Here is a 17,851-nt window from a genome sequence, read left to right on the forward strand (position 1 = left end):
TATATTTAGATATGAGAGAGAGGAGGAGAAAAGCCCCGTTTGGACAAGATTAAAGAAGTAGATCTGCATTTTGGGAAATAAGCTGCTTCTCTTTCTTTCTGAGAGTGAGATGCTCAGATGGATATTAATCTCATGTCTGTGTGTCCAGTACACAGCTGAGGCCTGGACATGGCTAGCTTAGCTTAGCATAAAGTCTGGAAACGGGGGGGGGGACAGCTAGCTTGGCTCTGTCCGAAGTTCAAAAATCCACCTACCAACAAGTTCACTGATGAACACGTTGTGTCTCATTTGTTTAATCCACGCTTTGTGGTTTTAGGCGGAGTTTAACTACAGTCGGTGCAGTGACTGTTCGCAGCTTCCACCATTGAGCCTGTACAGAAACCAAAACCTGTGTTCACCAACAAATACAGGCTGGATTTTCCATTTTTAAACAAGTCTTAAATGCAATAACTACAACTCTCCAACCAAACTGAAGTGCAACAGAAACAAACACACCTAAAGCGATTTTGTTTTTTTTTTTTTACTCATGGCCGGATTCACATGTTACGGTAAAAATGTGTTGTTGAGCCCCAGGTGCCTTTTCCAGGTTGGTAATCCAGGAGACCCGGAAAGGGGAGGAGAGGAGGTGATACACTCTAAATAAGCATCAGCCAGAATAGAAACCAGATGACCAGCTCTCTCTCACACACAGTGTCACATTAGTCAACTAATGCAAGAGCTATGTCTAATAGTAAGAATAATGACAATGGAAAACCTGATGGAAGAATGACACTAGTACTGCTGAGTGGTGCTAATACAAATACTGATAAACTGTCTAGCAGTTATATAATAATATCAACAGGTCTTCCCAATAAAATGACAAAATGCATCGTTTGTAATTTACCCTCGGAACAACACCCCCCCATCAGCAGGACGACAGCATTTGTCTGCGTCTTCCAGAACTATTACAAATCACCGTAACAAAAAGGTTTCTGATCTGACGCCTGTGTGGGTACGGTTTGGTAGGTTTAGCCACAAAAACAAGAACATGATCATGTTTTGTTTTCTTTAAATTAATGTTGATTGTTTGTAGGAAGCGGGAGGCGAAAGGCGGCCGCCTGTGTCTCAGTCCGGCGTTTTGTTGACCCCGACCTCCTCCCTTTGCGGACTTCGTGGCTCTATAAGAACGTCACACTAATTCCTTCTTTGCTCCCGATGGACAGACGTCATCATTCCTACGGCCCGTAGAGGCCTTTGTCATTTAAACGTAAACAGATGTCTTTGTTGGGCATTTGCTGAAGCAACTGAGGTTGTCGTTTTTCTTGGAAAGACTGGGAACACCATTTCTTCATGGAGGCTGGCTTTGTGCACGGGGGCATTGTCATGTCGAAACAGGAAGGGGACAAACGCAACTGTTTCCACAAAGCCGGAAGAACATTTGGGCCGTGTTGTCTAAAATATCATTAAGGGTTAGGCTTCACTGGAACTGAGGGGCCGAGACCAAACTAGGAAAATCACACCAAGACAAAAAGTTTTTGGACAGGCATGTAAAACTTTAATAATTGTACTGTTTCTTCGAGTTATATAGCTTAGTACTACATTTCTCCTCTTCTGTCCTCCCTGTTGCTCAGATGATGTCAGTGATGGAAGGATGACTCTCTGATTCAGGACAAAAAAAAAAAACCCACAGCTGACTCACTACTGTGTGTTTGTGTGTGTGTTTAGCTCCATATCTGGGAAGTGAGCTAATATCAGAGTCTTCGGGGTCTAATTTTAGAGTTGTGTGTTTTATTGCAACACCAAGGACAGAGTGAGTGCACACAGTCTCACTCACACACACACACACACACACACACACACACACACACACAGTCCAGATGTTTCCTCTTGAATGGGTCCAGGGAGGCCGAGGCCGAAGCTGCGACACCAAGAAACTGTCAGGAAAACATGGAGGAGCCACAGCAGAGAAGATCCTCAGGCTGACGCGTCCAACTGCTTACAGAAGATTTGTGTTGAAGCTGCTTCACCAACCAGCTGCGTCTGCAACACGGCGGGACGGTGCAGAATTAGTTAAAGGAACCATCTGACATTTTTTGGGGAAATCTTCTTGTCTTGTTTTCTCTTTGGATATCAGTTTCACCTGTGTGTGTTTCCAGTACAGAGATAGGCCCAAGATGTGTTTAGTCTAGCTTAGCATAAAGACTGGAAGCAGGGGGGAAATGCTAGCCTAGCTCCATCCAAATAGATATTTTTCTGTCCTTATTGAAACCCAGTATGTAGAAAATGATTGAGTTGCTAACCCTGTTTTTGCCACAAACTGTACTCGCACATTTGATGAAGGTGACAAAATGCAGAAATGACCATAAAGCATTATTACAGCAGAAAGGAGATCATGTTTTATATGTTATATTGGTTAGTCATGAACAAAAATATATTCCCTAACAAAAAGCTAATTCAGATGATTTTGCCAACAATTCACATATGTGTGTGTGCAAAAAATGCTCTGGCTGCTCAAAACTGGCTCGTACGAGTCTCTTTGAAATTGAAAGTTCAGTTAAGCCGTGTCCTCAACAGTGACTCTGAGGTATGTTGTATTTGCTGACCTTCCCTAAAGTGGCAGCTGCTGCAGCACCGAGTGTAAAAAGCTGAACACTGCCTGACAGTCGTTAGGGCAGCTAACACCAAGATATTTTTGGAAGGGGCTTGAATTGAAAATGGCCATATGTGACTGATTACTCTATCACCTAAGCTGAGGAGAACCACCGCTAGCTTTGTACTATTCCCTGACATCTCCTGTCCTCTTCTGGACCTCCATGGACTCTACAGCACCACCTCCAGCCAGAAGGTTCAAACTGGTAAAGCCCAGGATCTCCGTGATCTTCCAGCTCAGTATTGCCAGAGCGGGGGGGCAATAACAACTGTAATACAGCTGTTTTCCCCCATCTAGCCCCAACTCCCCGCATTGGATTTTTGAAATCTTGTGGCTGGGAGGAGCGCAGCAGGAATCGTCTGGAGTCTCAGTAGGAATCACTTTAAGGCCCCGTTCACACCGCAAGTCTTAATGCTCAATTCAGATTTTTTGCTCAGATCTGATTTTTTTGTTTGGCTGTTCACATTACCTTTTAAAATGTGACCTGTATCTGATTCCAGTGTGAACTGTTTGAGGTTTCAAACTAACCCGCATGCGCAAAAGAACAATAACAATGACATCAGACGCAGCACGCTGTTGCACTAAAGTTTTGCACTTTTATTTCAAAATGTCGTGTGCTATTTTTTCAAAAACGGAGCAGTTACGGCAGGATCCTTCTAGTTTAGCTTGAATTGAAGTTTCTCCCCATGTACTAATTAGGTCTAACACCTCACTCTCCCTCCACTGACTCGCTCCATCGCTGTTCTCCACATCTAGTCAAGTTTTTAATGTTACTGTCTGCATCTGTTGTGTCTGGGGCTGACTCGCCGGCGCATAGTTGTGACAAATGTCGACGCAGATTGACGTAAAAGTCGCATCAAATCCGCCTTGGTTGTTCACACTGCGGCCGCATTGAAAAAAGTCAGATCTGGGCAAGATTTGAGTGTTCACACTACCTCTGAAGAGGTCTGACCTGGTCACTTGACCCCAAAAAAAATTTGATTTGGGCCACTTTTGCCTGCAGTGTGAACGGGGCCTAAAGCTCCTTTAAGTGGGTTCCCTGCCTTTAACAAACCTCGATTCCACAGTCAAATACTTACAGTATTTCACCACATATCTCATTTTTATTTCATCAAAAAATAAGAAAATACATCTGCCAATAACTCCAAACCTGTCTGATTTGCTTGTTGTACCTTGTTAGCCAACAAGCTAGTCACAAATCCATCGTGTGGCCAGCTGAGTGTCGAGTTGGGCTCAGAGCCACGATTTCAGACGTGTGACCTCGTGCCACCTCTGGCTCATTTGTAATAGTTTTGGAAGGCGATGTATTTTTCTGTTTAGTTTGGAGGATTCGTTTGGAAGCACAGTGGACATTTGTTTCCTCCGTCTATGCTGTTTGATTCGCTGATGCATCATCTACATGTCAGACTGCATTTCATGACATTTTGTGAGGTCGGCCTGTGTCCTCCTCCTGGCAGCAGCTCAGTTCATGTTTCTCCGTGTGTTACACATATTTTCTGTATCCTGTGTATTTCTGCGGTTTGTGGGGTTTTTTCAGCATAATCCACTAAATCAGTTTTAAATAACATAATCTGATTATCTGATTCAGTTACTTTTCTACACTACGTCTCCGACCAAAAATGCAGAATAGATTTCACAGATAAAAGCTGAGTTTATTTTTTACAGTCCGACTTTCAGACTGGAATTTGTGTTGGACCGCCGACATAATTAACCATTATTATAAGCTGCTGTGGATAATTTTATATGTGTAATCTAGCGTCAGAAGGCCAGGCGCTGGCTCAGTATTCACTCCATTAGATCATGGAGTCCACGGCCGACGGCCGCGTTTGGATCGAAAGATGAATCAGTGTCCATCGATCCAGCGGCTGGTTAAAGGAACAGTCTGACATTTTGGGAACTTGTTAACTCTTCCTCATCGTCTTCAGTTCAGTTTCTGTTATCTGTTAGCCTAGCTCCATCAAAAGAGAAGCAATACACCTAGCTTGTTCATTATTGGGTCTTTGTTGTGAAAGGTTTATAAATGTAGAGTAGAAATCTAAAGCAGCATGCCACCGTGGCGTGAAATACATTTACTCAGTTTTTTCATTATTAACACATGCTAAATTATTCAATTTTAACAAAGAAGTTTTCCTGTTATAAGAACATACTGTATCACTTTATCTCATGAAATCAAGAACAATTTCTCGCTATAAAAAAGTTGATGTGTATTAATAATAAGAAACGTCCATGTATGCATTGGCTAGAAAGACTCTAACTTTGATTCCGGTTAAATACTTACAGGACGGTCATTAGCTGGGGGAGGCTGAAGCCCAAACAGAGATGTCACAAAGAAAAAGACAACAAGTTTGTGAAAATTGTGAAAAATATTATCATTATATTTTTGAAATCATGCCCAATCAAAGCTTTTGTGTTTTGTTGTCATGGCTACGTCGTATGTATCATGCCTTGTTATACTCTCCCACCTCAGCAAAGGACCAAAGGACAATCTGAAGCTGTCTGCTGTTTGTCCACATGTTAAAAAAGACGATATCAAGGTGACTGCTGGAGAACACAGTGAACCCGGATCTGATCACTGATCACTGCTTCCATCTGCTGGTCCAAACACAGAATGAAATGCTGAACTCCTTCCACTGTTCATTTATTTCTCTTTTTATTTATTCATTTGGAGGTTGTTTGGTTTTTTACATCACAGTTTATCAGAATTCAGAATATGCCGTATTTTTTACAGATATTAATGATGTAAAGAACTTTTAACAGCAGCAGAAAACATGAATAACTTTAGATTTAGATGTTGTCTCTTGTTAGCCCCTGTATTAACAGACCTGTCAATCAATGTAAATTAAAGATTATACCTATAAAGATTGTCAGAAACTAACACCAAACCATCAGACTCAAAACAAGGATCAGTTACATCGTTTACAGAATGTATAAACAGTGAATTCACAGTCAAAGTCATATTGATTTAAATCAGGTTTATTTCAGGTTCCTTCTCAGATGTCATGATTTGATTTGGTGCATAAAAGAACATTTCATTTTCAGTTCAACCATATGCTTCCAGTCTTTGTGCTAAGCTAGGCTAGTTTGAAGTTTGGTGGTCTTTGATATGAAAATGCGTGCGAATCCCTTCTTCACAAACACGATACTGTATCTGTGGTTGGACCGCATCCTCCTGCTGCACACATGTTGTACGTTGCATGGTTTCCTCGGCAGCCTCTTCCTCTGCACAGCTGACTGTCTGCTTTCTGCTGCAGGGTAACATCTTGCCCATGGTCTGTCTGAAAGGTGTGTAGAGGTAGAAGAAGAGCAGGGGGTCGAAGCAGAGGTGCAGCACGCTCAGCAGCAGCGTCGACTCCTTCCCCAGGAACAGCTGCCTCTTGGTCTGGCAGTCTGTGATGACTCTGGTCTGGGCCAACGTGTACGGCGTCCGGACAACATGGTAGGGCACGAAGCTGAGTATGTAGGCCATCGCCATGGCTGTCACATTCCCTGCAGCCCGCCTGGCGTCGACCCAGAGTTTGGGGTCGTTGTGACTGCCCAGGAGTCTTTTGAGAGCCAGACCGCTGGAGATGAGCACGGTGGCGGAGGCGTTGAGGAACAAAGCTGTGCAGAGGAAGACGGTCAGGGCGTGCCAGTGGAGGCTGACGTCCTTCTTCAGAGATGAACAGCTGAGGTACTGCTGCTGCTGCAGAGACAAACAAACAGGGGAGTTGGCAATTCGTTACAAACGCCAGTTTTTTAGAAATGGACGCCATGAAGAGAAGCAGCCGAAGCTGCAGCAGTAGTAGTAGAATTAGTAGCAGTATACCGGTACAGCTAGAGAGCCAGCTTGGATCCCCCCAGTTATAAGACATATTGATACACAGACCCTAGACCTGCAGCAATACAACAGGACCCTAGCAGACCTGATGAGACTGGATATGATTTGGACCTGACCCGCCTCTTTTCCAGGGTCGGGTTTTAGTCAGGAACCGACGTTAAGCAGCAGTAGAAGTACAAGTAGTAGTCGTGGCAGTAATAGCAGTAGTTGTAGCAGTTTTCCAGTCAGTAGTATTACAGTACCTGTACTTCCTGTATGGGCAGAGCCATGTTGGGCACCATGATGAGCAGCAGCAGCAGCCAGACGACCAGCGTCAGCAGCCGGGCGAAGCCGGCCTCCTGCAGCCGCAGAGATCGCAGAGTGTTGCAGTCCTGCAGGAGAAGAGACCCATCAGCCACCGCGACCACCGACAGCATCAACATGACCCCAGAAACGTAATCCCACATTCAGAAAGCTGATAGATCTTCATCACCTGCCCCTGTGACGAAGCTGTGTTCCTATGTAGCCCTACCTGCAGGTAGCGGTCAGTAATGATGAAGGCGAGGAAGGCGACGGATGCGTAGAGGCTGATGTAGATGGTGACGGCGCTGGCCTGGCAATGAAACACCATGAGGCTCCACGGCGCCACCCCGAGGTCCTTCAGGATCTTAAAGGGCAGCGCGAGCAGCAGCAGCAGGTCGGCCACCAGCAGGTTGACCAGGTAGACGCTGGTGCTCTGCTGCTGCAGAACCACAACCAGAAAGGTCTTTGAAAACTGCACAATATTTCACATTCACATAATGACAAATATATTTCTAAATAACATTCCTCTTTCATCTCAGTTTATCTAACTGTGTTTCATCTGGTGTCAGTTATTTCAGTTCATTTCAGCTTTCATTCATCCACAAATCGTCTCAGCTCGCATCACTTCATCTTCTCTTGTCTGATCTCCTTTTATTTCAGGTCGTCTCATCTGAACTGATCTGACCTCACCTCACCTCTCCGACATCCGGTCTCAGTCAGCGGCCCTACCTTGGCTCGGGGACTGCGGATGAAGGCCCACACAGACAGCAGGTTTCCAGGTAGACTGATGATGAAGATGAGGATGTAGAGGACAGTGAAAGGTCCCATCTGGTCGTTGACGATGCACTGCTTCCCCACCTCAAATCCTCCAGCGCTGGAGTTGGAGGAAGGAGGCATCATCAAGAGCTTCAGCGCTCACCTGGAGCTGAAAAACAAAAACACAATCTGTTCGCTTTCGTTTGAGGTAAATACTTTCTGAAAATTCAGCAAAGAAAGCTTCAACACTGTGCTTCAGGAAACACAAACGTAAAGCGTTGCAGGTTTGATATTGTGCTTACTGTGGAGTGTTTTGAGGAAGTCTGAATGTTCAGCAGCTGCTGTGATTGTGGTTTTGACGTCTAGTGTTCACAGTCACAGTCTGGTTCACAATCTGATGGAAACAGGAAGAGCAGAGGCCTGTGGGAAGGAAACCAACTTTTAAAAACTTTAAAGACGCTGAAAACCTTTTTTCTAATGCAGCCTGAGCGACGGGTTCCTAGAAGAACACAAGATTCTCTCTATTTGTGTTTTTGTCTGAGCTCGTCTCGCTGGTGTTAAGTGGGCGGGACTCAGCGTTGTCATGCATGTCTGTGCACCAATCAGGACTGTGGGACATTTGAATCAACATGCGATGACGATGATGTTTTGGGTCAGATGTTTGCTGATGTTTCCAGGCCGCTGCCATTACAATCCGATCAAAGCACACCCACAGTCTGCAGCCGAGATTTCACTGGTAAACGTAATCACTAATATCTAAGGACGGTTTTCTAGTATTCAGTGTCATAGAGAGAGAGAGAGAGAGAGAGAGATACCTGTTGATCAATTTTCAAATCCTCCATTAGTTTTTAGACTGATTTCCTTCCTTCCAGACAGCTATTGGTTTCAGTTCATTTTTATGAAAATCAATTTGCAGAAACTTCAAACCTGCTGCGGAGAGATAATCCGTCATCACAGTCAGTGTTTAAGTTATTCGTTTGCTTTTTTCCACTATCATAATATCATCATCAGAGCAGGAGCTGTTGTTGTCCAGAATCCCCCGAAAGATTTCCAACATCAAAGTCATTTGCATAAATATACTGTGTTAAAACACAGCACATCAGAGTTACTGTGTGCAGTCATGAACGGTTCATTATAATCTGATGTTTTAACCATCCAACCCACACATTACTAACTTTATGTAAACGTTTTTTAATTAGCCCTACCGACTGGTACTCAACATGTACAACAGCCAATCAGAATGTAGTATTGCTATGACAGTGGGGGTAACTGATACAATATACTAATACAGGACTTTTTTGGCCCTCCGAAAATGATAAAAACAGATGAATAACATTAACAGCTACGGCTAACGAACAAAGCAGCGCAGTGAGAAAACAGTGCAACAGGTGCTGCGATCAAGGATGGAGATGCTGGCTGCTAATGCTACGCTACCTGTAAATACCATCCTTAAGTTAAAGCAGACAGGGACAGGAGACTGGTATGCTGTATGCAGGTTTTTATTATTTATCTATCGTTTAAAAGTGTATAATTGTACAAACTCATAGGTTTTCTGTACAGCTGTCAAATAACTGTAGTGCAGTAAAAAAGTACAATATTTCGCTCTGAAATGTAGTGGAGTAGAAGTAGAAAGTAGAAAGTGGCATTTACTTCACTCAAGTAGAGTGCTACTACCTCAGATTTGTACTCAAGTACTGTACTTGAGTAAATGTACTTAGTGACTTTGTGTGCATCTCTATGTTGTTGTCAATTGCTGTGAGGGATTTCTTTTTTACAGATAACTCAACGTCCCTTGGACTCTATTTGCGTCACCTGATCTTACACTAAAGCCTTATAACAGAAGAACGTATAACATTAAATGTAACTAAATAAACAACAGTCAAAGTTTAATACTAAACAAACTGCATGAAATTGAAAAGAACGTCATTTACTGCAGAACAATGTTACCCTTCCTCCATCAGCTGCACGGTGTCCGGTCCCTCTCTGCTGAGAGGGCCTAATGACGCAAACCTGTTGTCACTATCTCTGACTGAGTAGGTGATCTACACCACCATCACAGGCAGAACCACAACAGATAAAAACCAAAGTACACACTACAGGAGGGTGTTACAATTCAAAACCCTGTAGAACAGAAATAAAACTACAAAAAATGAACTAAAATTACTGACTGAAACTGAAATGTATGATTTAACAAGTATGTGATCAAGGATGGCCAGTGGCTGTACACATTGTGTCCTTCGTGTACATGAATCTTTTCTCACTACTGTCCATCTGGTTTTGTTGCTGGTTTTTAAACACTTTGGCTGTAAACATGAGGAGAACTGAAGTGTGCTGGATTTGTCTTGTTGGATGCGCAGGAGCTCCTGCGAAGCTACAGTGCAGGATGTGAAGCAGACTCTGCGGTCATATACAAACCTGTCTGCAGCAGGAAGTTGTAAATCAGGAAACTTTCACACATTTCACCCTGACACAAAGCAGCTACTATTCAAGTTCTGTACAAAAATAAGTCACAGGTACAGATCTGCTTTTCAGGCAGTCAGCTGATAATAAAATACAAATGTATCAACAGGTAAAGTTTGCCTCTCCTCTCAGATTACCAGTGTGACACAGATCTTATCAACAGTGACAGTGGAACTTGCAGTCTGTGTAACAGAAGTAAACCTCATTCAAAATAACAATATGCAATAATGCAAATTACTAAAAATCAGACCTACAACATAACCTTCCTCAGCAGTATGCCGTGTGCTTCTCTCCATATGTCCAGGCAGGGATGGTACTTTTTAATAACATAATGTTGTTTATTTAGTATTTCTCTTTTTAGTGACATTTAACAAACATTTCTCACAAGCCCACAGACGGTCGTGGGTTAAATGTCACCAGCTTGACAGACTGAGGCCAGTGACGCAGAAAGCTGTGACAATGGACGGGGGGGGCTGAACAGTGTAGATATGTTTTACACAAGGATCGCAGTGTAAAAGCTGGAAAGATGACATTAGAAGAGAGCGCAGGAGGATATCATGGATAAGCAAGAAGCGAGAAGTTACAATAACATACACTCACGTCACCAGAGCTGTTTTTGCTGTTTTACTGACAAATTAATCGTTGTTTCACTTAAATGATAAGGTTGTCACTTGTTGTCAACAAATCTCATGTGCAGAGCCAAACCAACCATGTGTCAGTTTGTCTCTCAGTACCGTCTGACTTCCTGTCTGCGGCTCTCAGCTCAGAGCTCACTGGTTCCCACTGAAGATGTAAATCTTTAAAAACACCTCACAAATATATAGTTTCATTAAAACAAAGTTTTTTATCAAACAAACAGGAGGAAACAGTGCATTCGTTGGGGACTATTTCCAGCGGCGGATGAATCCACATGTGGTGCTGTAGTGAGTGTTTGGGGCAGCAGGACGGTGTGTGTGGGGCTGAGTCAGAATAAACTACAGTGTGTGTGTTCATGGTGATGAAGGAACATGTCAGCCAGTGCAACAGTGCAGCTCATTGATGTGCACCCTGACTTTAAGGCATTGCCGTTACTAATTTCTCTAATCCAGCTGTGACTCCATAATTATAGCTTGATAAAAATGGTCTGTGAGTTCAAAAAGTCTAAACTTGTCTAAAGCGGAGGACAGCCTGTTCATTGCTGCTTTTTGTAAACACCAGCTGTTCTGTCTGACACTTTGGCCCTAGTGATATTACTTTAGCGAACATCTAGAGGAAGGTTTAGATGTTTGACTGTCTACATTAATCCTGGAACTGACTCATTCCTTCTGACAGCAACATGAAAGATGGCCGCCTGAAAGTAACGTTAACGTTACATCCACAGAACTTAATAAAGCTACGTTAGCTTACCTTTTTATAAATGTTGCCGTGCATGTTTTCATAGTTTGTCTCAGCTGTTTTGTTTCTGTGTTGTAGATTAATTTAACCATTGGCTGAGGCCATTAGAGGCAACCCTAATACAGGTGTCTTTGAGGCTGGTCCCGTTACGCACACAATATCACTTTTCGCCGATGACTATATTTTTTATATTTCTATATTTTCTTGTACAGCCATTAAAGATTGGAATAAGCTCCCCTGGGCAATGTTATAAAAAATGTATACCCTGCCTTGATTCCTCTATATACGTTTCAGTCACTTCCGATCTAAGTACATTCTTTTCCTCCCTCAGTTTATTTAACATGGTAAGACTCCAAGAGTCAGCATAGACAAATTAAACTCCCAAACATTCGAATGTATTTCTATGCCGCCCAATCTAGATTTCTGGCACAGATGTTTGATAATGGCCCTCCCCCTTCATGGCTCAACATTGAAAGGATAGAGATGAATATCAAGACACCAACAGATTTGCTGTATAAATGGGATTAAAAGTCAAATACAACTACAACATATAACCCTTTAATCATCCAGTCAGTTCAAATTTGGTGCAAACTCCATCACTACTTCAAACAAGAAGGATTCCTCTCCCCAAAAACCCCCTTATGGGGAAATAGACTGCTACCAAAGATCTTTCAGAATAGTAACTTCAGATTATGGTCCGAAAAAGGCGTTAGTCAGTCTTTATGTCGTTTGAACAGTTTAAACAGAAATACTGCTTGACGAATAAAGATTTCTTCAGCTATCTGCAATTGCGTGACTTTATTAGTCGACCTCAAAGGCCTATGACACCTGAACAATTATGTCATGCTGACCAACCATTGTATAAAACTATCTCTAGAGTGTGTGAAGCTCTTATACCAAGTTTATTAATACCTGGGAATAAATCTGGATGGGGAGACGTTCAGAGATGGTGTTACCTCTACTTTTAACTCTAGATATTGTTTGATACAATTAAAATTTCTGCATCAGATATCACCCCATATAAGCTGCACAAATATAACTCTTTGTTTTAGATGTGGCTTAGATGAGGGAACATTCCTGCATCCTACTTAGCAGTGCCCTATACTTCTCAGGGGTTTTGGCAGGGGGTGTGTGACACCCTATCCACTATTCATGGTGCTGTCTTTCCTTTGGACCTGGAGATTTGTTTACTGGGTAACTTTATTAACTCCAACCTTAAAAATAGCCACACTATAAGGCTCACAGAAATTTTTCTGACCATTGCAAAAAGAAATCCCCCTCCCACTTGGAATGTGGCTCTCTGAAATTAATAGCTGTATTCCCCGAGAGAAAACTTACTGGTTGAGGAATAAGAGTAAAACATTTTACAAGATATGGCAACCCTTTGTGGTTTATATGGAAAACCTCCGATGGCACCAGACTGACTGTGCCTCTGCAGTCTTCCTGTATTGAGGATGTGCTTGACCAAATGATCCTTGAGGTGAGATGTTGCCCTGTGTCTCTCAATGTTTGTTACATTATTTTGTTGTCAGTGCGGACGGCGTCTATTTGATTTTAATTTTGATTTGTTTGTTGTCTTTGTACTGTCATTTATTGGTTATATCCTGTTTGTTAATGTGTTTGGCTTTGAAAAGAACCGCTAACATCTGATAACATTACTGACAGAGACATAATGTTAATGAATGTAATTATTAATGACTGGCTGCTGACGGAAACTGCTTAACTAATCAGGAGCTACAGTGTGTGATTCCGCAGGTCATTGAAGAAGACTTTGCATTGCACAGTAGTTAGTTCACTCGTCCATTTGTCCGTCTTTCACTTTATTCACTTTTAGTTTTTTATACGTTGTCGAAAAATGTAACACATTTCATCATAGTTCTCGATTTCAACGGGTACTTTTTATTTAGTTTCAGTCTAATATTTTCCATCATAGTTTTCGTTGACAAAATTAACTTCCCAAAAACAATGTGAGGAAACAGTTGGAGCTCTTCTACAGCTTTCATCGGCATGAAACTGTCCTGCTTGAATCATCAGTAGAAAACTGAACAACTGTGTTAGAAAATGTCTGGTACTTTGATAACAAATCGAAGGTTTGTTTTTGATTCAAATGACTTGTTATTTCAGTTACTGTGAAGATAATCTTCATCAGAAGGAAGAAGGTGGAACTTGCATCATGAGGTGAATGATATCTGATATTTGACACACAGTATAGTTTCATCATCAGTCTGTTAAGTTAAAAAAGAAACCTGAATGAGCCCTTACCTCTTGTGTCGCCCTCTCTGGGAACTTATGTAGTCCTCTCACAGGTCCTCAGTCCACGTGTTGGATCCCTGAGGACTGGCCGGGCCTCCAGGTTCTCCTCGGGGTATGTTTGATTCTGTGTATTAGTGCAGATCATGTGCTCGGAGCTGTGGAAGCTGCAGAAAGATGGAAGGTGTTTTCCTGCCAGTTAGCAGCACATTGCTGTCGTCAGTCTGACCACAGACCACGCCTCCCTGCAACACACAAACACGCCCACGCACACACACAAGCAGTTGTTAAAGGGCTTTCCAGCAATTGAGTGATGAATAAGGTTAGTTTCAAAATGACTATAGTTCACTTATTTTAAGGTGACAGACAGATAAAGGGGAAACTGAGACATTTGGGTAACTAAATAAGGACTTTTGGTTTATCTAACTTCATTACACTTTAATACCAGTTACTTGTGTGGGAGTGGGAGTGAGAAGAGAAAATTAGTGAAATGCAGTGTGGATGGTGATGACTGCAAGTGTGAGTGTAAATGGACTGCACTTGTATAGCGCCTTTCTAGTCTTCCGATCACTCAAAGCGCTTCACACACTACATATCACATTCACCCCATTCACACCCCAGATACACTGATGGCAGATGCTAACTGCTCATCAGTTTAAGCAAATTAACTAATCATTCACAGACACTTACACACAGAAGGCACAGCCCTCGGGAGCAATTTGGGGTTCAGTGTCTTGCCCAAGGACACTTCGACATGTGGGCTGGGGGAAGCCAGGATCGAACCACCCGATTGGTGGACGACCCGCTCTACCACCAAGCCACAGCCGCCCAGTATGATTATAAAAGATAAAAACAACACAGTTGTATTTATCTAATAGTCTAACAGTTGCATGTGCAACTCACTGTTCTGAAGTCATTTTGCTCTTGTTAAAAAGGCCATTATATTCATCAGAATAATATGCCTTCTGATATACTTCTCTCTCTCTGTTGCCGAGATTGAATGATTGACGCACAGCATCCAGCACAGCAGCCAATCAGCGTTCACGGATCGACGTGCAGGCGATCATCCCGCCCATAGCGCTCAGTGCAAAGATGAAAGCGAGTCCAGCGGAGCGTTGACACAGATGCTGAACTTTTCAGTTTTATATCTTCTATAGTTTATTCATCGTTCGGGTGTTGTGCGTCTATTGAAAGTAAGTGCATTATATGTGATCTTTGTAGGATCGCTTGTGTGTTATGATGTTCTTTTTGCTTGTATACAGTGCGTCACTATGGCTAATGATAAGAGATTATTGTCTTTAGCACGATGCTACGCTGTATATATGTTACTTTTATTCATACTCGCTTACACTGATGTCGTGTTTGTATATTATGTTTGTATTGCGGTGCAGTTTACTCGTCTAAGTGCTCGTTTTCGAGGGATTCTAAGTAGTAAACAACTTGATGCGCACGTGCTCAAAACATGTCCAGACCAAGCACCGCTATATAGAACAGATTAAGCTGTTTTATTGCTTAACTTAACGTGCATGACATACCTAATTTGTTTTCTTACAACTATTAATCCCTTTAAATTTGTATTTTGCTAAATATACATTGTGTATCTTTGTTTAACAGTCAATGTTAATATTATGTATATTTATTTTTACTCTGTATTTTTGTTTTATAGAAAGACCACACACACACACACATACTGAAAACACCCAACTAAGTAAACTTTTCAACTTTCTACTCATAACTGAGTTGTTGTGGTGACAAATAAACGGGTTACTCCCATATTTCAACCATCTTTGCCTGTCTCTTACCGGACACCCTGTGGCGGGTTTCAAACCTAACCAGCAATATACTTAATGGGAGTGTGCTACCAACAGCTAACTCATCTTTTCAGCTCTTGACATTCAGTATATGTCACTGCAATCTGAGGTGAGAATAATTTTCATATTTTTCAACCATAAACGTTAAACAACCGAACGGCCTTGCCTAAACCAAATATGAGTGTTTTATACGTGTTCTTATTTGTTGAAAAATATAGTGTGACAACTTACCCAGAGATGGGGCAACTTGTCACAAATGCACATTCTGTACTTAACTACTTAGAACTCTATATTAAAGTGAGAAGCAAAGATCTAAAGATTATACATTTGTGCACAAGCATTTATTATTTAATTCAATATGGAAAATGAGTGACTGTGATGTACTGGGACAAAGAAATTGAAGTGAAGCAAAGAGTGTGACAAGATGCCCCACCCTTCCCTACAGTCTAGTTCTGTTCAAGCAAAACCCACCCTTAGAGTCTACAGCCATGCTGGCAGCTCTGTGAAGCTGCTCTTAGGCACGAATGTGCATTGAGTTAGATGTTAACATGTTGATGTTTAGCAGGTATAATGTTTACCATGTTCACAATCTTAGTTTAGCGTGTTAGCATGCTGAAATTTGCTAAATAGCAAATAAGTACAGCTGAGGCTGATGGGAATGTTATTAGTTCTGCAGGTATTTGGTCATAAACCAAAGTATTGGGCTCATTAAAGACGTTTTACCCTTAGTTAGCATTTTTTTCCTGGATATGATCAGTCTGTCTTTATTAACAGGCTATGTACCACAGTCCTTTAAAGTAGCTGTAATTAAACCTCTTCTAAAAAAAACAACTCTTGATCCAGGGATTTCAGCCAGCTATAGACCTATATCTAACCTTCCCTTTGTCTCTAATATCCTTGAGAAAGCAGTCGCCAATCAATTGTGTGACTTTCTAAATGACAATAGTTTATTTGAGGATTTTCAGTCAGGATTTAGAGTGCATCATAGCACAGAGACAGCACTGGTGAAAATTACAAGTGACCTTTTAATTGCATCAGACAATGTACTTGTCTTGTTAGATCTTAGTGCTGCATTCGACACCATTGACCATCACATCCTATTACATTCTCCGTGCACGCCAAAGTTAGTCAAGGAGTTCAACAAGGTTCTGTGCTTGGACCGATTCTATTCACATTATATATGCTTCCTCTAGGCGATATCATTAGGAAACAAACCATAAACTTTCATTGTTATGCAGATGAAACCCAATTATATCTATTGATCAAGCCAGATGAAACTAACCAGTTAACTAAACTTCAAGCATGCCTTAAAGACATAAAGACCTGGATGACCTGAAACTTTCTGATGTTAAACTCAGACAAAACTGAAGTTATTGTACTTGGCTCCAAACACCTCCGAGACACATTATCTAAAGATATAGTTACTCTAGATGGCATTGCCCTGGCCTCCAGCACCACCGTAAGGAACCTCGGAGTTCTCTTTGATCAGGATTTATACTTTGACTCCCACATGAAACAAACTTCAAGGAATGCCTTCTTTCACCTACGCAACATTGCAAAAATCAGGTACTTCCTGTCTCAAAATGATGCCGAAAAACTAGTGCATGCATTTGTTACTTCTGGGTTGGACTATTACAATTCCTTATTATCCGGCTGCCGAATAAGTCCCATAAGACTCTTCACTTGATCCTGAATGTTGCGGCACGTGTCCTGACAAGAACTAGGAAAAGAGATCATATTTCTCCAATATTAGCTTGTCTGCACTGGTTCCCTGTAAAATCCAGAATAGAATTTAAAATCCTTCTCCTCACCTACAAAGCACTTAATGGTCAGGCACGATCATATCTCATCACAATCGTTTTATGAGATCTTAAAGATCTCATAAAACCTTATTACCAGACTAGAACACTGCGCTCCCAGGATGCAGGGTTACTTGTGGTTCCTAGAGTCTCCAAAAGTAGAATGGGAGCCAGAGCCTTCAGTTATCAAGCTCCACTCCTGTGGAATCAGATCCCAGTTTAGGTTCGGGAGGCAGACACCATCTCCACATTTAAGAGTAGGCTTAAGACTTTCCTCGTTGATGAAGCTCATAGTTAGGGCTGCCTAGACTGCCGGGAGACTTCCCATGATGCACCTCTTTCCTCTCTCCTTCTCTCCCTCTCCATCTGTATGTATTTTTATCCCATTACTGCATGTTACTAACTCGACATCTTCTCTCTCCCGTAGTTCTGTGCTTTCTCGTTTCTCTCCTCTCTCCTTCTGTCACTTTCAGCAAGTTTTTCTGCCTCCGGAGCTGCAGAGTCTGGATCTGTGGCCGCCCACCATTGAGTCTGGTTCTGCTCGAGGTTTCTGCATCTTAAAAGAAGTTTTTTCTTGCCACTGTCGCCAAATGTTTGCTCATGGTGGGATTTGTTGGGTCTCTGTAAATAATATTATAAAGAGTACAGTCTAGGCCTGCTCTATAGGAAAAGT

At 42.0% G+C, this 17,851-nt stretch overlaps 1 protein-coding gene and 1 long non-coding RNA gene across 4 annotated transcripts; one reads left to right on the forward strand and one right to left on the reverse strand.

Annotated features, from left to right (window-relative positions):
* Nucleotides 1-5,257: 5,257 nt before the first annotated feature.
* Nucleotides 5,258-13,764, reverse strand: gpr171 (G protein-coupled receptor 171). Of its 3 annotated transcripts, none has more exons than XM_044203300.1 (6): nt 13,581-13,764; nt 7,787-7,904; nt 7,458-7,653; nt 6,958-7,164; nt 6,689-6,817; nt 5,258-6,311 (listed from the first exon to the last, which is right to left on the reverse strand). In XM_044203300.1, the coding sequence occupies exons 3-6, from the start codon at nt 7,626-7,628 to the stop codon at nt 5,706-5,708; spliced, it is 1,113 nt and encodes a 370-aa protein (XP_044059235.1). In that variant the 5' UTR covers nt 7,629-7,653; nt 7,787-7,904; nt 13,581-13,764; the 3' UTR covers nt 5,258-5,705. The 3 variants fall into 3 exon arrangements, with proteins under 3 accessions (XP_044059235.1, XP_044059234.1, XP_044059233.1); XM_044203299.1 differs by having other exon boundaries at nt 6,958-7,167; XM_044203298.1 differs by having other exon boundaries at nt 6,958-7,167; nt 7,787-7,878; nt 13,581-13,763.
* Nucleotides 13,765-14,440: 676 nt separating this feature from the next.
* Nucleotides 14,441-15,349, forward strand: LOC122879037. The gene is made up of 2 exons (XR_006378619.1): nt 14,441-14,761; nt 15,235-15,349. It is a non-coding gene; the product is annotated as an uncharacterized LOC122879037 (long non-coding RNA).
* Nucleotides 15,350-17,851: the final 2,502 nt, after the last annotated feature.

Source organism: Siniperca chuatsi, linkage group LG7 (genome assembly GCF_020085105.1).
Source record: "Siniperca chuatsi isolate FFG_IHB_CAS linkage group LG7, ASM2008510v1, whole genome shotgun sequence".
Classification (NCBI taxonomy): Eukaryota; Metazoa; Chordata; class Actinopteri; order Centrarchiformes; family Sinipercidae; genus Siniperca; species Siniperca chuatsi.

Bases quoted from the DNA above. Each gene is read 5' to 3' on its own strand.
- gpr171 (XM_044203299.1), bottom strand. From the start codon at position 7,628: ATGATGCCTCCTTCCTCCAACTCCAGCGCTGGAGGATTTGAGGTGGGG. The intron at 6,818-6,957 runs GTAGGGCTACAT...CTTCTCCTGCAG, and splicing joins TTACTGACCGCTACCTGCAG to GACTGCAACACTCTGCGATC. The intron at 6,312-6,688 runs GTACTGTAATAC...TTGTCTCTGCAG, and splicing joins TGCCCATACAGGAAGTACAG to CAGCAGCAGTACCTCAGCTG.